The sequence below is a fragment of the Dipodomys merriami genome, unplaced genomic scaffold (genome assembly GCF_024711535.1).
Source record: "Dipodomys merriami isolate MVZ:Mamm:240054 unplaced genomic scaffold, mDipMer1.0.p SCAF_10, whole genome shotgun sequence".
Lineage (NCBI taxonomy): Eukaryota > Metazoa > Chordata > Mammalia > Rodentia > Heteromyidae > Dipodomys > Dipodomys merriami.
The window spans coordinates 35613583-35629287 of NW_027202271.1; the positions used below are offsets into that span (position 1 = coordinate 35613583).

The 15705-nt window shown below is 36.0% G+C and overlaps 1 protein-coding gene across 10 annotated transcripts in view; it reads left to right on the forward strand.

The window, feature by feature from the left end:
• Nav3 (neuron navigator 3) overlaps positions 1–15705 on the forward strand; it is a 660839-nt gene that overhangs the window by 563231 nt on the left and 81903 nt on the right. For all 10 annotated transcript variants that reach the window (XM_069989107.1, XM_069989142.1, XM_069989115.1 and 7 more), the window contains 3 exons: positions 11543–11672; positions 12355–12625; positions 14548–15256. In XM_069989107.1, coding sequence (XP_069845208.1) covers positions 11543–11672; positions 12355–12625; positions 14548–15256 — 1110 coding nt within the window. The remainder of the gene's footprint in view (positions 1–11542; positions 11673–12354; positions 12626–14547; positions 15257–15705) is intronic.

Genomic DNA, 15705 nt, shown 5'->3' on the forward strand with positions numbered 1-15705 from the left:
TTCGTTATTGTTTATCTTGTCTCTTCTGTTTAGGTTCTGTGCTTCTTCCGCTCCTATTTATCCTCTATTCTCATTGCTGGCTGTGCTCAGACTCAGTGTCCCCTCTTGTTTGCATTCTTCTGCTTTCTTCTTTGTGTGCTCCAACTCTAGTGTGCTTGCCTAAAATGAGAGACTACAACAGTGATCTGTGAATAGGAATTCTCTCCTAATAGCAAGCCCAAATTAAATGGAAGTCACTAAACAGGATTCAGAAATAGGTGAACAGCTTTTCATGTGTTAGACCTGGTCATAAGTTAGGGAAAACATCAGTGCCAAGGATCTACCTGTCAAATGTCAGAAAATTAAAACAATAAAATCCAGAATCATGGTATCAGTTTAACCTTTTAGTTGAATCCTTATCCTCAATTAAGATGATCTGAGTGTTTTTTCTTGTATTTTTCCTTTCCTCCTATACATACAATATAGGGAGAGAGTATCTCATTGTTTTACTAGAAAATATAAATAGCCATGTTGAAATTGTGCCAAACATTCTGTGCTGCAAGATCTTATTGTTACTGATACCATCTGTGTTCTGAAACAGGGAGATAAAATTTTTGACAAGTATCTGTCTAATTCTGAACTATCTTTCACCTCCTCCTGAAGATATTCCTTCACTTGGATGGCTTTTTAAAGTAATATTCTTTACCATGGCAATATTCTGAATGTTTAAAATTGAAGTAGCTACAATGTGTATTATGACATATTTTATATATCTTGGTGAAAAATAAAAAATATTTTGTTCTTATTGCTTGAATGTATACTGTCTCTAGCATGATAAAATAAAAACAGACTTCTGTTTTCATCCTTGTTCACAGTAGGATTTGTAGCTAAGTTGGTGAGCTTTATATCAGTTCTTTTATTTCTATACAGTGTTTCTCTTTTCACTCAACCTTGAAATTACAGTAATTTGGGCATTTCCATTGTTCTGAAATAACAAACTAATGCCAAAAATATTTCAAATGGGAAAGAGAGGTTTTGAAAGAAGAGACAATTTAGCTGAGGCTTAATAACTATGATTGCTATTAAAAAGAATACCTCTTACTAAATGGACATTTGCCAGCAAAATAATCAGTGAATTCTTAAAAGTGAAAATGATGCTCATAAATTAATGTCAAAGTTATCCCTTTATAATGCTTTACTGATTTCAATATTCTCAGTTCTTTGACTAGGCTATTTATAAATGTTTGAAGTAGTAAATAAATGAAAGTATACATGGTCATCAGTGTTTAGAATAATTCATAATTTTTAAAAATAATTTTGAGGTATCTGATAAATGTTAATACTTAATTATATGTAATACATATATATATATATATCCATACACACACGTGTGTGTGTGTGTGTGTGTGTGTGTGTGTGTGTGTGTGTGTGTGTGTGTGTGAGCTCTTTTTTTTTTTTTGCCGGTCATGAGGCCTGAATGCTGGGCCTGGGCACTGTCCCTCAGCTCTTCAGCTCAAGGCTAGCGTTCTACCACTGGAGCCACAGTGCCACTTCCGGCTTTTTCTGTTTATGTGGTGCTGAGGAATCGAACCCAGGGCCTCATGCTTGCAAGGCTTGCACACTACCGCTGAGCTACCTTCTCAGCCCCCTGTGTGTGGTCTTGTACCAGTCCTGGGGCTTGAACTCAGGACCTAGCACTGTCCCTGAGGTTCTTTGCTCAAGTCTGGCACTCTATCACTTGAGCAACAGCGCCACTTCCTGCTTCTGTTTATTTGGTACTGAGGAATCAAACCCAGGGCTTCATACATGCTAAGCAAGTACTCTACCACTAAGCCCCATTCTCAGCCCCATGTGTACATATTTTAAAGTTGTAATCTGTCCTTAAAAAATCTTCTTCACATTAATAACATATTTTAGCAACATGGTATTGCCATAGAAATGAATAGATATCAGTGAATGGTCACCAAGAAATTCACTAGCAAAAACAGTTTTTACATTACTCTGAAAAGGATTATAAGAGCTGAAAGAAAAGGAAAGTGAGATTCATTTTCTAGGAGAAAGCTAAATGGAACATATCCTGGAAAAGTATTGAAAACATACTTAATATGTGAAAATATAGTAAACAGTTATTATTTAAACTCCACTGTAAAGTACAATAAAGTACATAGAAAACTGTGGGATGAACATAGGTCTGCCATAGATCACTCAGTCTCATAGTTTGAGAAATGTAACTTGATACTACAATTAGAAACTAATGTTAGTTTTCCAACTTACTGTAAGAAACCATTCCAACATAGTGTCTTGTGAGTATCATTGTTGCAGTCAGTCATCCTGTGTCCTTGTTTCAACATTTTCCTTCTACAAATTAGATAAGTGTATATACAAGATTCAGGGTACCAAAATCAATACAGTGACAACAGGGGATATGCCCTAGGGGGAAGATCATACAAAAGAAACAAAAAAAATCACATAGTACATTAAAAACAACAAAAGCAAAGGAGGTGGTAACAATGCTCATCAAGAAATGTACTCATTGCCTTACTCATAACTGTAACCCCTCTGTACAGCATCTTTACAAAAAAAAATAAAATTTAAAAAAAATTCATCCTTTTTTAAAAAAGAGAAGAAAACATTCTATTTGAAACTTCTCTAAGATTTCTAATATTGGAAGTATTATATGTACTTCAGGAGAATTAAAAAATGTGCTCTTGATTGGGAAGCTACATCTACTATATTTCAAGTATTCAAATCCTATGAAACTGAAATTCTTTTTCTTGGCATTTATCCTAAGAAAATTATCATAAAATTTATATATTAAGGCATGTGTGGTTGCAGTATTAATAACAGTTATAAAATTAAAGAAATGATAAAATATGTAACAATATGAATGTGGTGATTATATAGTTTAATGATTTAGAAAAACTTGTATTATTAATAATAGATGTTGTTATATTATGAAGTGAATGAAAATTCCATGTGCAGAAGTTATCATCCAGAAAGTCTCAACCAGGATAATTTGTGTGTTTGTGTTTGTGTGTGTGTGTGAGCACGTGTTTGTGTTGTGTGTGTGTGTGTGTGTGCGTGTGTGTATGCCTGTGTGTGTATGCATGTGCACATATGTGTTATATATCCAGGAAACCAGGAAATGACTGGTCAGACATTCATCATTAAATATTAATGATGCTTACTTGTAGGCAGGATTACAGATGATTTTACTTGTCCCTTTTCACCCTTCTGGACTGCCTACTTGTAGGCAGGATTACAGATGATTTTACTTGTCCCTTTTCACCCTTCTGGACTGCCTACTTTTCAAGAATGAAGAGATACTGGTGGTGAAGTCCATGAAAAATATAAAAGATAACAAAAGACCATGATAGAGGCTTGAAGTATACATTCAGGTGCCCTATGTTATATTTTCGGCTTAGCACAATAAAAAATCTCTTAAACTTGGCAAACTTCAGTATCATTACAGTGAGCATTGAGACATATTACCAAAACTATTATGAGCATTGTTCCAGTAATGTGTTCAAATGAAATTTTAATAACGTTGTTTTATTGCTCTTCTGATTTCAGGTTATATAGTTTTAAATGTATTTTTGCTTTGTCTTAGATGTCATTAAAATATGAAAACCTGCTTGACTGCATAAATCCCATTTTAAATGAACTCTTTTTTATTATATTTAACCAAGGTACCTGGGGGTTTCTCTTACAAAAAAACAAGAGCTTTACATTTAGTTGTTTATTTCTATTTAAATATCCTATAATTGAATACTTTAAGTTCATTAGTTTTCTAGAGAAAATAGAAGGAAATGCACAAAATCTATGATATATTAATGTAGTTTCCATTAATATTTCATAAACTTGGAGCACTAAGTGTGCACTAAAAATAATTAAATGGGAAAACTTTATAAGAATACAACTCTTGATAAACTAGCAATTCATATCAACTTGCAAAATCAGTGAGAAAATTCTCACAATCACCTACAAAGCTTTGCCTAGTGTCAGATTATCACATGGCTATATTATGACCTAGCAACTCAGACTTTTAAAAAAAAATTTCCAAAATTTATTTTTATTTTTATTTTTTGTGAAAATACTGTACATAGGAGTTACAATTACATGGGCAAGATAATGAGTACATTTCTTATCAAGCATTGTAGCCTCCTCCTTTGTTTCCCCTTCCCATCCCTTCCCATCCTTCCCCCTCCCCCCCCCAAAGTTGTAAAGTTCATTTTCCACATAACGACTCATTGTTGCAATGGATCCACCTGTATCCCCATTATCTCCATTTAACCACCAGAAAACCAGTGGTGGCTCAAGTGGTAGAGCATTTGCCTTGAGCTGAGGAGCTCAGAGACAGACCCAAGCCCAGAGTTCAAGCCCCACAGCCAACCAAAAAAAAATAAAAATGAAACATAAAAATGATGAAAATGAAACTATTTGATTTCTGTTGTAAGAAGCTCAAGTTTGTTTCAAGTTTGCCTATAAAATCTTGCAAGCGTTGGTGTTCCTGCTTGTCCTTTCAAACTCAAAATGAGCATGATCTGTCTTGCCCACGGCCACAGCACTAGTCCTCTCAATTACTTGGTTTTTGTTTTGGAACTTGCTGGACCACGTTTGTTAGTTGTTCTTCCCTCTGTATTGCTCGGGTATCTTGCCTCTACCTTTTACCTATCTATTTTTAATGATCATTGTGAAGAAACAGCTTTTTCATCCAAACTAAGTAGGGCCTCCTCACTCCTTTAATTTCCTGACATTTCCTGTATTTTTTTTTTTTTTACCATACTCACATTGACATGCATACTTGATTATCAGAACCACTAAGAAAATCACCAAGGATGGCTTGACTATGCGAGACTCAATCATTTATTGACTTTATCAGTAACCATTAGAAACTGCATTTGACAAAATCAAGGTAAATACTGAGAGAGAGAGAATAAATACCTTCCCATCATAGTCCTCTGACTGAGAGAAGATTAACCACTGGGATGGAAGCACACTACTAGTAAAAAGAGGTATCAGAAAGTCAGTGATTAAATAATCTACCAGATTGGACAGATAATAAGAAATAATAGGCTGAAAGACTGAGAATATCTACAATAAAAATCATAACACATTTTATAAGTTAAAAATATTTAACCTAGGGGCTGGGAAGTTGGCTCAGTGGTAGAGCATTTGCCTTGCATGCCTGAGGCCCTGGGTTCGATTCCTCAGCACCACATAAGCAATAAGAAAAAAGCTGGAAGTGGCGTTGTGGCTCAAGTGGTAGAGCGCTAGCCTTGAGCTGAAGAGCTGAGGGACAGCACCCAGGCCCAGTGTTCAGGCCCCACAACTGGACCCCCCCCAAAATATATTTAACCTAAAATTTTTGTCTATTAATATTGCCAGTTCAAAAATCTTCTTTCATAACTTTGTGTTTTTCTTCATGATAATAAAATATTTTTCCAGGGAAATACTGAATAAGTCTTCCTTGAAATCACATTCTCTTGCTTTCTATCAGTGACCCTGAAATAATACTAAATTTACACTTCAATGGTTGTTATGCTCAAGGTTGACAGGGAGTGTATTATGTTTGTTGTTAAAAGGAAAAGTATAATGAATCACTATGTGGGCTTCCATTCACTTAAATTTCAAGAGAAAAAGAATTAATTTAACATTTTTGCTACTGAAACTCAGTCTCCACATTTCCCCCACTGATGTTCAGTACTTTTATTTTTGTTGCACATGTTATATGTCTAAATTATATTTGAAAGACATACAGCTCTTATTATTTTAATGAGGGACATAAAGAAGAGAGAACACCCCTTAGAATGTGATGGGATTGTTTTAAATAATGCCTTCAGTTTATTGTATAGATATTACTCATTTTTCCTCTGCAGATAGTAACATAACTAGAAATTTGTATGGAATGATGTCATGGAAAACTGAAGTTTGATTTTTGCATCTGTACAATTTTAATTTTGTGCCAGGCTGCCAGTGTCTCATGTCTGTAATCCCTGCTACTCAAGAGACTGAAATCTGTGAATCACAGTTCAGAATCATCACAGGCAAAATTCTCCAATTAAACACTAAAAATAAGTTGGAAGAGGAGCGGTAGCTCACCTGGTAGAGTGCTACACTTTAGCATACTAGCTCAGGAAGAGCACCCAGGCCCTGAGTTCAAGACCCAGGACCAGCACACACACATACACACACACACACACACACACACACACACACACACACACACACACACACACACTAATAAATACTTGCAAATTAAATGAAATAATTGTATATTTCTGCTTTCATATAACCATATGACTGTTTCTAAATACATCAAGTATATCAGCCTATATATTTGGAAACTATTCCTAGGTCTTAAAGCCTGGTATTGATAATTTACTTGATTTCAAAATGTGTTTAAATCATATATGAAAGTGTTGAATATACTTTACCATTTTAAATCCAATTGAGGTGTTTAAAAATGAAACTAATATATACAGACTGCAATTTAGAACTCAAATGAGAATGGGTGTGGTAAGGAATTAGAGCCTTACTCCAGATCTGTCCCATGAACCAAAGTGCTGTCTAGAGAACTCAACCACAAGTTGAAATAAAATTTAGAAATCTAATGTACTGCATAATATCCTATTCATGATTGGCAATTCAGACTCCAATTAGGTGATTACTGTCAGGGATAAAGGTCCAGTGTGCAGGTGGCCATTACTGAATGGCTTATTAATCTGCTGTTGATTGAATACTTCTTGAGTTCAAGGATTTATGTTAGCTGCTAGAAATACAGTGGTAGGCATTTTAGCTTTCTCAAATGAGAGAAAATACACAATACTTGTCTGTGTGTGGGGGGGGCTAGCTTATTTAACTTAGTGTGGTGATCTCCGGTTCTACCCATTTTCCTCGACTGACATAATTTAATTCCTCTTAATTGTTAAGTAAATTTCCATTGCATATGTAGACTATGTTTTCTTTATCCATTCATCCAGTGAGGGGCCACTATGCTGATAATTTGACTATTAATGATGGTTCCATAACAATTATTACTACACAGTTATCTCTATTATACGCTGACCTTGATTCTTATGGACACATCTAGACGTAGCAGAATTAGGTCTATGGAAGTTCTATATTTAATTGTTTGAGGAACTACTCACAATTATTTGACCCCATCAAAATTATAAATGTCTTTTTTATGGGCTTGGGGGCTTGAATTCAGAGTCTCAGCACTGTCCCTGAGTTCTTTTGCTCAAGGATAATGCTCTACCACTTTGAACCACAGAGACATCTTGTTTTTAAGTTGTTAATTGGTGACAAGAGTCTCATAGGGATTTTTCTACGTGGACTGACTTTGAACCGTGATCCTCAGATCTCAGCCTCCTGAGTAGCTAGGATTACAAGTGTGAGGTATTGGTGCAAGGCTAACTGTCTTATTTTTTTTTTACAAGAAAAAAGAAGTATTGAAAAGTCTGTTGAGGAGACTGGAACTTTTATTTTTTGTTAAGAATGCAAAATTATATAGCAATTTTGGAAAAGAATTTGCACTTTCTTCTATCAGCCCCACATGACAACCCCCAGTTATACCCAGAGGCATTAATAAACGAAGAAATATCTCCACGTAAAAAAGCTTTATGTAAGAATTTTTAATAGCTTTATTCTAAATATAATCTAATGCAATGTAGAAATGCAAGCTACATGGATGAACATACTCATAAGTTATGGATATGTCATAGAACGCTAAGGAAAATTTAGCAGAATTAGGTCTGTAATTTGACTGAGTTCGAGTTATCCTTTGTGAAGAATATACTCAAGGATTCTTAGTTTATCTTAATGCAATTAAAAATGAAAGGATGTGAAGATTTTTTGATGAGACTTGAGACCTATTACTCAGAGCTAATTATGCTAAAAATTTTTCATTAAAAACTATTTTCTCTGAAGTTTTTTCAACTTAATTGAATATGCCATAATAAACAGGATTAATTGCATTTTAGTTATGAAGACTTCTGGAAGCCACAACATCAGAGATAAAAGTCACATGAGTTTAAAATTAGGAAGGCTGTGTCATCAATCAAAATTTGTTCCTTCAAGTTTTCTTAGCACAGAAATGTATTGAACAGGTTTACTCAAATCATATTTATTATTGCGTTTGATCTAACTTGTTTACTGAGAAGAATTAATATTTTCAAAAGCAAAGTTACCTTATTCACTTAAGATATACATTTCAATATTAACACCATGTAGCATATTATAACTATAAATATAAATGTCAAGCATTTCAAGTGATTCACACTGTAAGAAGATGTAAAATCAAAAGTAAATATTATAGGTAGAAATGTTTAATATAGTTCTAATATAGTCCTGTCTAATATAGTCCTTTATTTTAGAATCAGTGTTACGATAAACCTATCCTGAAGAAATTTGCAACTCTTCAAGGATATATTAACTCTATTCAGTGATACATTTTATATTCACTGCTATTAAAGTAGCACTTACTACTTTATATTTTAAATTGTTAAATTGTTGTCCTTTCCAGTAAAAGCTGATTTCTTCAGGAGAAAAACTAAGTTTATTTATCACACTGAATGAGACTGCATAGTTACTGATAGATAGAATTTATGGAATGATTATTAAGTGAGGAAAGTAGGAATGTGGAAGTGAAGGGTAGGGGGTCAGAGAAGCTAATAGGAACAAATAGTATAAATAATATAATCAAATATAGGAGTTAATAATATAAAGGAGCAAAAAAGCTCAAGGACAGTAGTCAGGTGCTGAATTCAAGTCCCAGCGCTGGTATTATATATAAAATAGGAAAACTTCGAAACCAGAGAAAGGAAAGTTAAATGAAAACACTCCTTTGAAATGTGAAGGATATAATTTTCATGTAAAATTGGATTTCCATGTAGCACAAAGAATTACCTGCCATTAAATAACTTAAACTTATTAGCATTCAGTCCTTATAATAGTATGTCTATAATTTGGTTGTGCCTCCCGAGGATTCAAATGCAGGGAGTAGGTTCCTCAGTGTGAGGGAGATTAGGTGGAAGAGTCAGAAAGCATTGCAGCAGCATAGAAGGTTCCTAGATTATTTGTGTGGAATTTAATTGGCAAAACTGTTATTAGAAATATTGGTGTCTACTTTGTCACTTCAATAGTTAATTCGTCACTTCAGAATTCCTCATTAGAATTTTTACCATCCAGTCTAAATTCACTATTTGAATATAGTATGTATTATTCTCTATTACTCTTTAGCTATTCCTTAAACCTTATTTAAGAACAAGCCATATCTTTTTCTAAATGCCAATAAAATCTAAGAATTTATTCAATATTAAACATACATTTCATTTAAAAATATTATACATTTCATTTCTAAGAAGTGACACAAGTGCTCTGACTTCAGGGAATAGATAGACTATTGGCCTACTTAGCTCCATTTTTATAGATTTATGGGATACTTGTGTTAAATGCAGTCTTAGAGGTAGATATGTAGTTTTATGGCAATGTGGTAGAGAGCTACCTAATTCTCCCTGAGAACAGAAAGTATAAAGAGTCTTTCTAGCAGATTAGATCCTAGAACAGGGACATACAGGTACTGAAGTTTAGTCACATATGCAGAAGGGATAACTGGATCTAAGAGAAAGGTTATTATACAAGGCAATGGTGATGGAAAGACCATAGTTGTAAGTCATAATGCATAAGGTGAGTCAGAAGATCTGGTGCATAATCTAAAGAAGGCTGAATCCAATCTAGAAAACCCTGCTTTTCTCTTCTTCTTCAAAAACAACAGCTGTATTTTATAAAGAATATTTGGATTTATAGGAGAATTAACCAACAAGATATTTCCAGTCACCCCTTATTCTAGACCCCAAACCACTCCTATAATAATACCTTACACTAGCATGGAACCTTTGTTTCAGTCATTAACTTTGTAGACGAATTCTGATTACTTATAGCTTCCAGTAGTGTTCTTTATTATACAGATAGCTATCTGCCACAACAGTCATGAGAATAGTTTAACTAGACTGCAGATTTAACTAGACTGCAGATTTTTTTTGTCCTTCACCTGTGCACACCAACCATTCCAAAAGCTGTCACCCAATGATTCTTTGTCTTTATGATTTGATTTTTTCCAGAATATTATAAGGTTGGAAACATAGAGCAGGTCAACTTTCTACATTCACTTCTTTCAGTTAGTAATATGCATTTATCAGGATCCTCGTTAATTATGATATAGCTCATCAACTCAAGCAAAATACCCAAATAATTATTTGGCTATTAATGCTACAGCAATAACTTCAGTTTTTCTTGATAATTGCTTTAGCAATTGGTTTCAGGTATGATCTGAAGACATCATGATTATTTTGGATTTAGAAAATAGCTAAAAATACCAACTCACTTGCCACTTCTTTCTACTATTTTCCTTATGGTTTTGTGATACATATTCTCAATCTATAGACTATTTGCAGAAAGTTTTTCATCTCCATGTTCAGTTCATGAAACTTGGCTTTTGTCCATAGATATTAACCATATCTATTGTGCATGGACTGATTTGACAAAGGTGAAAAATAGTTAATAAGTCATCATAGATGAGAACCAATCAGTGATCAAGAAGACTGTTGTAAAGCCTATGGCAGCACAGTAGAGTTCCTTTTCTCTGTTCTCTGCTAGTTTACCCTACGTATCTGCATTATTTCTGTATCCTTTAACACATTGACTAAATGAAGGTGTCCATGCTAGCCTGCACATGAATATTGATAAAGGCCGTTGTATTTATTCTTGTCTAGGTCAAGAACAAATATGTTCAGAAATTTAGATATTTGTTTTATACCATAAATGTATTTCCTTGTGCTTTCTGTGCGGCAAGTACACTTTATTTTCACATCTAAAGCTTTACATGAGAGGCTCAGTAGTATTATGGCCAGATGTGAATTTTTGATCTCTCAGCCAGATTTAGGAAGGGAATTTGCATTGAGTAGGAAAATACTAAAACAGGAAAACCAGATAAGAGACTAGTTTGTGTTATTCAGAATTGTGAGAGATGGTCTTAAGGACAGAGCCCCTTAATTAAGCCTCAATATTTTAGGCTGGGTGACTTATTGGAAGTAATTGCTAGGGTGGGAAAAAATAATGAATGACTTTCAGGTTCCTGATTAAAGCAAAGCTATTGCATTTTTTGGACCGGGGATGAATTCTTATATGCGTTAAGCCTTATATGCCTGTGATTTCAGGTTGCTTCTTTGGGGGAAAAAACAATCTCAAATGGCACATTACATTCTGCTTATACTCTACAATATTTTTCTCCGCGCTCTTATTCATTTCACACATGTTCCCCTGGAACCTTGATTGCTGTTCTTTCTGCATACAAAGTAACATTATTCATAGGTAGGCATGCAATTTCCGTAAATAAAGCTTTCCCAAAGTAGAAAGAGCATACATTTTCATCCTAGGATTAGGAAACAAATGAAAGAGAAAATATGGCTTCCTGATGCCTAACAATGTTGTGTGGACAGATAGGAGGCGTGCCTTGTACACCCTGAGTTTGTCTCATGGCTGTTGTATGTCTTGCGTTTAGCTGGGATGACAGCAGTTCAGTGAGCAGTGGTCTGAGTGACACCCTGGATAACATCAGTACTGATGACCTGAACACATCCTCTGTCAGCTCATACTCCAACATCACTGTCCCTTCCAGGAAGAACACACAGGTGATGACTATTCTCTTCCTTTTTTCCAGTGCTGCCACTAGTTTCTTCCCCTTGCTTATTTTATACTACCGTTGGACAGTTGTAATGCAGTCCCTTAATCTGAAATAATTGCTTAATCAGCTACAAGAATTTTCATATCAGTCCATTCTGTGTATAGAATATATATGGGGAGATAGAGATAGATAAATTAGATATAAATGTAGATATAGATTTCTACTTTATAATCTTACCAGAAAGGCCAAAGTTGCGATTCCTTTCCTTCTGATATTGATGCATTTGTTTAAAAATCAGACAATTATTATGGTTGCTCAGCCTTGAATAGTTGTCTTTTATTAATTTCACATTGAAATAGGTCTCATGTGAATGGCAAGTCAAGAATCGACATTAAATAATTACGTTTTATCATGTTTTAGTTTTTCTTGTACATGACAGAAAATTCATTTCTTTCTGTGGTGTTTAATTAGTATTTCTGCACATATTTATCCTGACATTCTCTAATATGTGCAAGTGAGAATTACATGTCTAAAATTAATGACATTTAAATGAAGATATAGATAAAAATAGAATTCTCTCTGGCACTCTTTGAAGTATAAATGCTGCTGTTTTGGTTTTTATTTTAACCAATTTTCTGCAAGTGCATTCCAGGGCATCATAAAGTTTTCTGAACTATCTTTCTGTGCAGTTAAAAACAGATACAGAGAAACGCACCACAGCAGATGAGCCATGGGATGGTCCTGAGGAGCTGAAGAAAACAGAAGGGGATTTTGAAAGCCATGGTGATGGAGCTGGCAAGTGGAAAGGAGGATCCTCAGTACTTTCTGAAGACCCTGAAAAGGCAGGACAGAAGGCTTCCCTGTCCATGTCACAGACAGGTTCCTGGAGAAGAGGCATGTCTGCTCAAGGAGGAGCACCAGCAAGGCAGAAAGCTGGTACAAGTGCGCTCAAGACTCCCGGTAGGCCTGTTGCTTGGTAGCTGTTCTGCAAAATACTCATTGTTGAAGATTTGTTTTCACAAATGACAGGACTCTCTCACTCTCCCTCAACCCCTCTCTCTTGATCCATTCCTAGGGCTTGAATTCAGATTGTAGGTGTTGGCCCTCAGCTTTTTATTTTAACTTTTTTTTTGTCAGTTGTAGGTCTTGAACTCTGGGCCTGGGTGCTGTCCCTGAGCTCTTCAGCTCATGGGAGTGCTCTACCACTTGAGTCACAGCGCCACTTCCATGGCCCTGAGCTTTTTTTTTTTTTTTTGGTTTAATGCTAGTACCCTACCACTTGAACCACAGCTCTACGCATAGCTTTTTTGGTGATTAATTGGTGAGAAGAGTGTCACAGACTTTCCTTCCCCAGTCTGGTTTTGAACCATAATCCTCACATCGCAACTTCCTGATTAGGCATGGTTAAAGACAGGGGTCACTGGCACCCAGTTAACAGCTCTCTTTTTAAATCAAACTCTTCTCCATATTTTACACTTGTATTTGTAGTACTACTGTTTATACTCAGGGCCTTGTGCTTGCCAGGCAGTTGCTTTATTTTGGTCATTCCCCAGCCCATTTTGTTTTGATTATTTTTCCAAATAGGGTCTCTCATTTATTCCCTGACTGGCCTGAACCATAATACTACTAACTATATTTCCCATATATACAAGGAATGATAGGTAATTGCCACTACACTCAGCTCTTTATTGATTAAGGTAGGATCTCTAAAATATTTTTACCTGAGGTGGCCTTAAACCATGATTAGTCTGATCTCCAGCTCCCAAGTAGCTAGGATTATAGATGCTAGCAGCCATACCTCACTAATTATAAAACAACTTTGTAATCTGAATTTCAAATACTTTATCCAGAATCCTACAAATCATTATAATCTAAGCATTCTTCAGGTCATATACTCCCACAAAATTGCAATTATCTAGGCATTCTTAAGATTCTACCCTTATATTTTGGGCCTAGTGGATTTCTTAGTAGGTGTTGGTCCTTTCAGGTCATGCTGAAATAAGATCAGATTGATGAATAAATAGTAAACCTTCATTTATTCTGACTTGTTTACAAAAGTTTGCAATATTTTTGTTGCCTCTGAAACTGAATTTCAGCAACACCTCTGAGTGGCAAAAGCAATCACACTAATTTAATGGGTTACATGCTGGGCATTTGAGATGCTATTTATGAATTAGACATTGTGATACAGAATATTGAAAGAAATCTAATAAATTGCAACCTCTTTAAGACTACAAAATGATTAAAGTGTCACCTGAAGTATGAGTGTCACAGAACATGTAAAGTATAATTACCCAACAAGTATTCAGAAGAATTTTTTTCTATTACTTAACTTGACAGGATTAAGTGGTAGTAGCCTTTAAAAAAAATTGTGCCACTCTTGGAGCTTGAAATTGGGGCCTGAAACTGAGCTTTTTTGCCCAGAACTAGTGTTCTTCCACTTTGAGCCACAGCTCTATATCTGGCATTTGGTGGTTCATTGGATATATGAGTCACACAGACTTTCCTGCCTGGGCTGGCTTTGAACCATCATCCTCAGATCTCAGCCTCCCAAGTTGTTAGGATTACAGGTGTGAGCCACTAGTGCCCAGGAGCCTTTTAAACAAGCAGTAGCCTTTTAAAGCAAGAGAGTTGCAACATAAGGCATCCACACACAACAGAATTACCTTGTTTTCATTTTATCTCCTTGATGCTCACATCCACTCTGCTCTGACAGTCAATTTTTTATAGCATTCACTTCATTCCCTAAATGGGTTTGAGTGTGTGCCTGTTTGGATAAAAATAAAATAATCACTTAAAGAAGCACTCACATGGATTTAGACACTGTTATTATGACATCAAAATATTCGGACGCACATATTTGTTTCTTTCTTCTTGATCAGGAAAGACAGATGATGCCAAAGCTTCGGAGAAAGGGAAAGCGCCCCTAAAAGCACCGTCCTTACAGAGGTCTCCCTCGGATGCAGGGAAAAGCAGTGGCGATGAGGGGAAAAAGCCCCCCTCGGGCATTGCAAGATCCACTGCCACCAGTTCTTTTGGATTTAAGAAAGCAAGTGGAGTCGGGTCATCTACGTTGATCACGAGCAGTGGAGCAACCATAACGAGCGGGTCGGCCACATTGGGTAAAATCCCCAAGTCTGCTGCTATTGGTGGGAAGTCAAATACTGGGAGGAAAACCAGCCTGGATGGCTCGCCGAACCAGGATGATGTGGGGATGCACGTGAGCTCCAAAACCACCCTCCAGTACCGAAGCCTTCCCCGCCCTTCCAAATCCAGCACCAGCGGCATCCCTGGAAGGGGGGGCCACAGGTCCAGTACCAGCAGTATCGACTCCAACGTCAGCAGCAAATCAGCGGGTGCCACCACTTCAAAACTGAGAGAACCCACGAAGATTGGCTCTGGACGCTCCAGTCCGGTCACTGTCAACCAAACTGACAAAGAGAAGGAAAAAGTTGCAGCCTCAGACTCAGACAGCGTATCTTTGTCAGGTTCCCCCAAATCCAGCCCCACCTCTGCCAGTGCCTGTGGTACCCCAGGACTCAGACAGCCAGGGTCCAAGTATCCAGATATTGCTTCCCCTACATTTCGAAGGTAAGGCTAGGTAAAATGATACTGGATAAATATGTGTATGTGTATACATACATAAATATATATATATATATTGTAAACATTATATAATGTCTTATATATGTATACTAAACACATTTTAATATATACTGAATATGTAGATTCTAAGCTGTATATATCTTAGGATGTGTAGATGTTGGCAGTTTTGTGGAGCTGATCATGGAGGTAGCTAGCAAAAGAGTATTGCTTTCATTGAGAAACCAACAAACACCACAATTGAGCTATTGCTGCAGCACTGGTGATACAAACGGCATGTGTAAGAGACTAAACTTCAGGTGGAGATCCCCAGGAGTAGTGATGACATGAAATAATAGCTCACACATTTTTAACCCATCTCCACCCATCCCTCCCATAACTAAAATCTCAAACAATTAAAGTCTGTATGACTGTTGGCATTCATTTCCCATGTTCAT